At 55.3% G+C, this 7,713-nt stretch overlaps 2 protein-coding genes across 2 annotated transcripts; both read right to left on the minus strand.

Moving 5' to 3' along the window:
• Positions 1 to 750: 750 nt before the first annotated feature.
• LOC147105316 (uncharacterized) lies at positions 751 to 4,114 on the minus strand. Its single transcript, XM_086011570.1, has 3 exons — positions 2,992 to 4,114; positions 2,328 to 2,490; positions 751 to 2,169 (listed from the first exon to the last, which is right to left on the minus strand). The coding sequence occupies exons 1-3, from the start codon at positions 3,226 to 3,228 to the stop codon at positions 1,025 to 1,027; spliced, it is 1,545 nt and encodes a 514-aa protein (XP_085867696.1). The 5' UTR covers positions 3,229 to 4,114; the 3' UTR covers positions 751 to 1,024.
• A 97-nt stretch (positions 4,115 to 4,211) lies between these two features.
• mcee (methylmalonyl CoA epimerase) lies at positions 4,212 to 5,542 on the minus strand. The gene has a single exon (XM_086011571.1). The coding sequence runs from the start codon at positions 5,495 to 5,497 to the stop codon at positions 5,012 to 5,014; it is 486 nt and encodes a 161-aa protein (XP_085867697.1). The 5' UTR covers positions 5,498 to 5,542; the 3' UTR covers positions 4,212 to 5,011.
• Positions 5,543 to 7,713: the final 2,171 nt, after the last annotated feature.

The following is a 7,713-nucleotide window of genomic DNA, read 5'->3' on the forward strand; positions in this document are numbered from 1 at the left end:
TTTGCCAGGATCGCGGGCTTCCCCATGGTGCAGGGCGCCATTGACTGCACGCATGTGGCTATGCGGGCACCTATCCACAATGCCGAGCAATACCGCAACCGGAAGGGCTACCATTCCCTAAATGTGCAGCTGGTGTGTGACCACAGGCAGCGCATCCTAGCTGTCAATGCCCGCTTCCCAGGAAGCAGCCACGATGCCTTTATCCTGCGCCAGACTACTGTGGCTGACATGTTCCAGGCACAGCCTCCACCAAGGGGATGGCTTATCGGGGACAAGGGCTACCCTTTGTGCAGATGGCTCATGACCCCGCTCCGCGCGCCCAGGACCCCAGCGGAGCTGGCATACAACGAAAGCCATCAAGCCACAAGGAACCTAATAGAGCAAACGATAGGCGTCCTCAAGCAACGGTTCCGTTGCCTGGATCGTTCGGGCGGGTCTCTTCAGTATTCGCCGGATAGAGTCTCCCAGTTCGTCGTGGTGTGCTGCATGCTCCACAACCTGGCTATCCGCAGGACTCAGGCACTGCCACCTGACATTGCCCCACCACCTCAGGAGGACGAGCAGGAGGACCCTGAGGAGGAGGAGCACCAGGCCAGGAGGGAGCGACAAGGTCCAAGGGCCGTCCGCCGGGGGCTTATTGCTCGACACTTCTAGGCCCCCTGTCAGGGAATGGCCTGGGCCACTGAACGCAGCCGCTCCGCAAGCCCTCAGCCGGTTAACCCAACAACCACTTGAAACATGACACCTGCACATGGTGAATAAATAAACATCTTTATTTCAAAAACTCAGGGCCCTTCCCACATGGAAGAGCAAAACAGAGAAGACCCCCAAAAAACAGTCACAAACTTCTGTCACTCCCAAAACCTGGGGAGGACTAACAAAACATCACCATCCAAATGGCCTTCGTCACTGGCCTAACAAAAACAAGCCCCCCCCACAACACAAACACCCCCATAAAACCAAACCACATAATGCCCCCCAGAACAGAAGCCCCCGCATCACCCAAACCCTCGCTCAACACACTCTATTCGGTGTGGCGAGAGGGCGAGTCTGTCGACAGCCGTCTTTTGCCCCGGCCCGTCCTGCTGCTGCGCCTCAAGCTGGGCCGTGAGGCTGTGGCGAGGCTGGGGGAAGGATCTTCAGGGCGACAAGGCGTCTCGCCAGATGCCCTTGGGGGTCGGCCTACACGAGGGCGGGCCCGGGAGGGGCCGGCTGGTGGCTGCTGCAGCTGTGGGTGGCCCTCTTCACTGGCTGCAGCAGCTCCTTGCACCCTGGCTGGGGGAGTGGCAGGCTCGCCTGCACCAATGGGGACAAGGTGGGTGATGCCAGGCGCGCGCTGGTCGCCAGACACACGTGCACTCGGGCGGCCTGGCCGGGGAGCAAGCGCGCCAAACTGTTGGTCGCCAGACCGGTGTGCGGCAGCAGGGCGGCGGCTGGCCTGGCGACGCCTCCGCGCCAGTGCGAGGGTGGCAGAAGTCAGTGCCCCAACTGCGCCGGCATGTGCCCGAATCTGCAGTGCCATTGTCTGCACAGCACCTCTCAGCTGGCGACTGGCGTGCTGCGCTGCCTCGAGTTGTTGCACCCCCCTCTCATGCGCTGCCACAAGGAGCTCCACCCCCCTGGCGTGCGCTGCTGCGAATTGCTCTAGGCCCCTGTCCTGGGATTGGCCGAAAGCCACCACACTTTGTGCGAGGCTTTCGATGGCGTGAGGCATCTGTGCCACCACCTCCATGATTTCGACGTGCCGCCGCTCCGACGCCGCCGACATCTCGTCCAGGAGGCGCACCTCCTGGGCGACGTCCGAGTCCGGACTGGAGGGCGCCTCCACCCTCTGGCCAGAAGGCTGGCGTGCCGCCGGAGCCTTGCCGCGTGCGGCCACGCCACTGGGACCAGGTTCTGCCCTCCCCTCCACCGCCTCCCCCCTCTGGGCAGAAGGCTGGTGTGCCGCCGGAGCCTTGCCGCGTGCGTCCATGCCATTGGGACCAGGTTCGGGGCTCCCCTCCCCCGCCTCCCCCTGGCTCTCCGGCACGCCAGACGTCTCCCCTTCATTGCCATCTCCTGGAGCGGAGGAGGGTTCCCCCGAGGTGGCGCCTTCCTGCTGCTCCTCGACGTCCTCCTCCTCCGAGGGCCTGGCTGTCTGGGCTTCAGGGAGCACCTCCTCCTCACCAGCTGAAAGCAGGAAGGCACAAGTGTAGCTTTAGAGTGAGGACAGGCCGACAGCGAGGGAGGCCGCACTGGTGCATTATGCGCATTTTTCGGCCAGTGGGGAAGGATGTAGATCTGATGCGCGAGGGCAAGGAGAGAGGTGCACCCGGTCCTGTCCTTACCAGTGGGTTCCAGTATAGGGTCGGCGTCGCCGAGCGCCACAGGCCCAATCACCGGGTGACGCAGCAGTCGGGCCACCCTCTCTTCCAGAACCGTTAGCTCCTGGTAATCGCGAGGGCCTCCACCAGTGACACGCAGGCTCCTGATGTTCCTCGCCAGCTTGGCCTGCAAGAGAAAGGAGGGCGTCTAAGTACAGTGTGGTGCCCCGTTGTTGTGTGTGAGGCCTCCCATGGTGGAATAGCTTGCACAGTGTGGTGCCCTGTTGCTGTGTGTGAGGCCTCCCATGGTGGAATAGCTTGCACAGTGTGGTGCCCTGTTGCTGTGTGTGAGGCCTCCCATGGTGGAATAGCTTGCACAGTGTGGTGCCCTGTTGCTGTGTGTGAGGCCTCCCATGGTGGAATAGCTTGCACAGTGTGGTGCCCTGTTGCTGTGTGTGAGGCCTCCCATGGTGGAATAGCTTGCACAGTGTGGTGCCCTGTTGCTGTGTGTGAGGCCTCCCATGGTGGAATAGCTTGCACAGTGTGATAAGTGCAGAAAGAGCTATTGATTAACATGCAAGTGCCATTGCAGCGGCAGCAGGGCTGGGCATTAGACCTTGGATGTCCCTTTGGCCCTAATGGGAGGTGCATATGCAAGGATAAGGGGGACACTGGAAAGGGTACTCACCTTGACCAGCCGACATAGGTCATTGTATTTCTTGCGGCACTGGTCCGCACTCCTGGGAACATCGGAGTTGGAGGAGACCCTCCGGGCAATTTTGGTCCACGCCTCCCTGAACTGGCTCCTGGGAGCCTTCCTGCCACTAGCCGGGCACACGACCCGTCTTCTCTTGCGTACCCCATGAAGGAGCACACCCAGCGCATGCTCAGAGAACCGCTGGGCTCTTTCACGGGCCCTCTCCATGACCTCCAGGCGTTGATTTGGTACACAACCAGTCCTGAGGCCTAGTTGCAGGGCTACAGCATGCAGGGCGTGGCTGCAGTCAAAGTTGACCCTTCCCCCTTTAAGAGCTGGCCGGCGTCAGGGTGTCTGCTGACACTCACCACATGATCGCACCTGCGCTGCGCCCAGAATCGGCGTTATCAGGCTGCATCGCCGGATTAGCGCCTGAACACAGGGTTCCAACGCCTTTTGCAGCGCTCGGCCAAAAAGTTGGCCAAATCTACTGAATTTCGGCGAGCTCGCCTGCACTTTCCGGCGGCCGCTAAATTTGCCGAGCGCCCGACTTTAGCGCCGCAATAGCGTCCGAACTGAATTTCTAGGCCAGTAAGTTGCCATTCTGCATTTATATTGCACCTGTCACAAACTCAGGACGTCCCAAAGCAATTCACAGCCTTAATTGTTGTACATTGTTGTAATGTAGGGAATGTGGCAACCAATTTGCACACAGCAATATCTCACAAACAGCAATGAGATAATGGTCACATAATCTGGTTTAGCATGTCAGTTGAGTGGTAAATATTGGCCAGGACCTCCCTTGCTCCTCTTTGAAATAGTGCCATGGGATTCTTTTACATCCAGCCGAGGGGGCGGAAGGGACCTCGGTTTAATGGCTTATCCAAAAGATAGCACCCCTCTGTGCTGCACTGAAGCGTCAGCCTAGATTATGTGCTCAAGTCTTGGAGCGAGAGGTGAACCCACAGCCTTCTGACTCAAGTGTGCTAGGAACGAGCTCAGGCTGACACATTGAAAAGGGTGAGATCAACTGTGTCAAAGGGCTGTTTTCATCTGAACTTGTGATTTTGTTGGCAGAGTAAGAACATGGTGCAGCTACCCTAATAAACATCTATGGAGGAACATTCTAAACATAGTTCAGAATATCGATTTAACATTTAGATTTGTCCCAGCGCACACAAGAGTGTAACATTTAACACATTATCCACAAATATCACTCCTCCCTTTATTAATGTTGATCTGATAGGAATTAAGAATATCCCAAGTTTAAATTTACAGGCTATGGTGATTAAACAAAAACAAAATACTGCGGATGGTGGAAATCTGGAATAAAAACAGAAAATGCTGGAAATACACAGCAGGTCCGGCAGCCTCTGGAGAGACAAACAGAGTTAGTGTTTCAGGTCGATGACCTTTCGTCAGAACTGATTGTTTCATAAAGTAACTCTCGCTCCTCTCTCCCGTGTGGCTATTTTTTTCTGCAGAGCAAAGGTCTTATTCCAGATCTGCCAAGTGTTCCTGGTGAGGGGAAGAGTCACTCATTTCGGTTTTTTAATCCATTTGATGTACGCTGTGCACACGAGCGAGGTCTCAAATCCGCGACAGTCTTGTTGCTCAGAGAAGGTCACTGCCAACATCTCCTGGGTGTTGTCAGCTCCCAAACTGCCTCGGATACAGACAAGAGGAGGGTCACACAACAACACCCCCTGAAGTCAAGTCCAAATCCGCCCCGCGGGTGTTCTGCGCTCCAACTGCTGTCTGTCAATTTCCTGCTTTCAAGTCAGTTTCAATGGATCCAGGGATATGGGGAGAAGGCAGGGACAGGGTACTGAATTTGGATGATCAACCATGATCTCATTAAATGGCGGAACAGGCTCAAGGAGCCGAATGGCCTACTCCTGCTCCTATCTTCTATGTTTCAGGGGGAGGGAGAGGTTAATTTTAGCGCCCGCTGACCCTGGCTGCCATCCTCAGGTCTCCTCCAGCTCCACCAGGGCCCCGGCCGCCATCCTCAGGCCTCCTCCAGCTCCACCAGGACCCCGTCGCAGTCTTTGGGGTGGAGGAAGATGACGGGTTTGCCGTGCGCTCCGATGCTGGCCTCGGGGCTCAGGGTACGCACCTGGCGGGCCCGGAGCTGCTCGATGGCGGCGGGCAGGTGGTCCACCTCGATGCAGAGGTGGTGCATGCCGCCCTGGCGGTTCTTGCGCAGGAAGCCGCTGATCGGGCTGTCGGGGCCCAGCGGCTCCAGCAGCTCCAGCTTGGTGTCGCCCAGCTCCACGAAGGCGGCGAGGACCCCGTGCTCGGGCAGGGCCACCGGCTCGCTGACCCGGGCCCCCAGCACCTCCCGGTAGAAGGTGCGGGCCTTCTCCATCTCCGGCACCGCGATCGCCACGTGGTTGAGGCGCCCGAGCTTCCAGAGCGCGTCCCGAGCCCCCGAGCTGAGCGCCCGGGCCCCTGTCCCCATCGCCATGGCAACCTTCAGCATGGAGGCTGCCATCTTGGAGCCGCTCTTCAACAACCAACTTTATTGACACTGCCTCGGGCCGGCGTGAAGCCCCGCCCCCCGCTCAATCACTGCCCCAGATCGGTTGCCAACCCTCCTGGATTGGCCTGGAGTCTCCAGCCATTGAAGATTAATCTCCAGGATAACAACAGAAAATGCTGGAAAAACTCAGCAGGCCAGACAACATCCGTGGAGAGAAATTAGAGTCAACGTTTCAGGTCAAAACCCTTTATCAAGACTAAAGAGGCACAGGGAATGAAATAGATTAAGAGGCCAGGCTGGGAGAGAACAAAAGAGAAGTGAAGAGACATTAAGAGGTATTCAAAATGAGACGAGAGGGTGATAGGACTGGTGGAGACAATAGACAGCTCTAGATTAGGTGTGAAATGCGCTGGCAAAATGGGAGACAGCTGCCATGTGGGAGAGAGAAAAAAAGGAAAGGGGTGGGGGGGGGAGAACCAAAACAAAGGTGTGGATGAAAAATATAAGTAAAAATGTAATAGGGGCCGAGGTTATGATCTGAAATTGTTGAACTCGATATTGAGTCCGGAAGGCTGTAAAGTGCCTAATCGGAAGATGAGGTGCTGCTCCTCGAGTTTACGTTGAGCTTCCGTGATTAATCTCCAGGACCCCACTTGTGTGTGTGTTTTTAAAATTTTCTTTGAACACTTCTGTTTATCAGTTGTGAAGGGGCCTTTAGGGACAAGTGACCATAATATGATTGAATTTTAGATTAAGTTTGAGAGTGATGTAGTCAGGAGGCAGTTGAGGCCAATTCATTAAATATATTCAAGAAGGAGTTAGATATATTTAGATATATTTCTTAAGGCTAAAGGGATCAAGGGATATGGGGAGAAGGCAGGGACAGGGTACTGAATTTGGATGATCAGCCATGATCTCATTAAATGGCGGAGCAGGCTTGAGGGGCCGAATGGCCTACGCCTGCTCCTATCTTCTATGTTTCTATGTTAATCTGAAACTAAGGTCTTCAATCTAAACAGAGGAAACTACAAGGGTATGAGGGACAAGTTGGCCATGGTAGATTGGGAGACTACACTAAAAGGTATGAAAGTGGACACACAATGGCTAACATTCAAGGAAATAATGCATAATTTGCAACAAACATATATTCCTCGAGGGCATTAAACACCCAAAAGCAAAAGTGATCCAACCATGACTAATAAAAGAAATTAAAGCTAGTATTAAGTCAAAGGAGGAAGCTCATAAAGTTGCCAGAAAAAGCGGTCAGCCTGAGGATTGGGATCTTTTTAGAAATCAGCAAAGGGGGACCAAAAAATTGATAAAAAAAGGAAAATGGAACATGAGAACTAACCAGCGAAAGATATAAAAACGGATTGTAAAAGCTTCTATAGGTGTGTGAAAAGGAAAAGACTGGCGAATGTAGGTCCTTTACAATCTGAGATGGGAGAATTTATAATGGGGAATGAGGAAATGGCAGAGAAATTAAATAAATACTTTGTTTCTGTCTTCACGAAGGAAGACACAAAAAACCTCCCAGAAATACGAGAAAACCAAGGGTGTGGTGACAATGAGGAACTTAAAGAAATTATTATTAGTAAAAAAACAGTACTAGCAAAATTAATGGGACTAAAAGTCAATGGCCTAGAAATTCAGTGGGCCTTGCGCCCACTTAGCGCCTAAAGGGGTCTTTTGCGCCGGCGGGGTGGTAGCGCTGAAATTGACTGCAGCGGTATTGGCGGCGGTAGCCGTTAGCGCTGTGCCGGGACCGATGACGTCATCGGTGTGCGCGGTGGCCCGTAACGCCCCAAAACCGCGCCGATCCCCATATTTATTTGCGCCCGCCTCCTCCGAAGCGGGCGCAAACAGCGAACAGAAAACGGGGCCGTCCTGCTGCCATAGTGGGGCGCTTTAAAGCTGAAGGTGCGGCCGGCCGCTTTTTCGGCGGCCGCCTGCCCGCACCTCCTTCCCCGGCCTCCTCCACCCCCCCCCGCGGCATTGCCGACTGGTTTCTGTGGAGCCCGGCACTTCTCCGTTGTGCCGGGCTCTTTTGCCGGCACTCGCGATCGGGGCTCCGGCCGTTGCAGGCACCTCCCCCTTAAGAGAAGGGGGAGGCCTGCAGTACCGCAGCCTGCCGCACCGCATCGGGTGGCGCTGCGGCAACTAGCGCACCGATATTCAGTTGCAGCGCCCCAAACGGAGGCGGGCACACCCTGGTATAGCGCCCGCTT

Source organism: Somniosus microcephalus, chromosome 18 (assembly GCF_052327205.1).
Source record: "Somniosus microcephalus isolate GS21.2 chromosome 18, FLI_Smic_1.0, whole genome shotgun sequence".
NCBI lineage: Eukaryota > Metazoa > Chordata > Chondrichthyes > Squaliformes > Somniosidae > Somniosus > Somniosus microcephalus.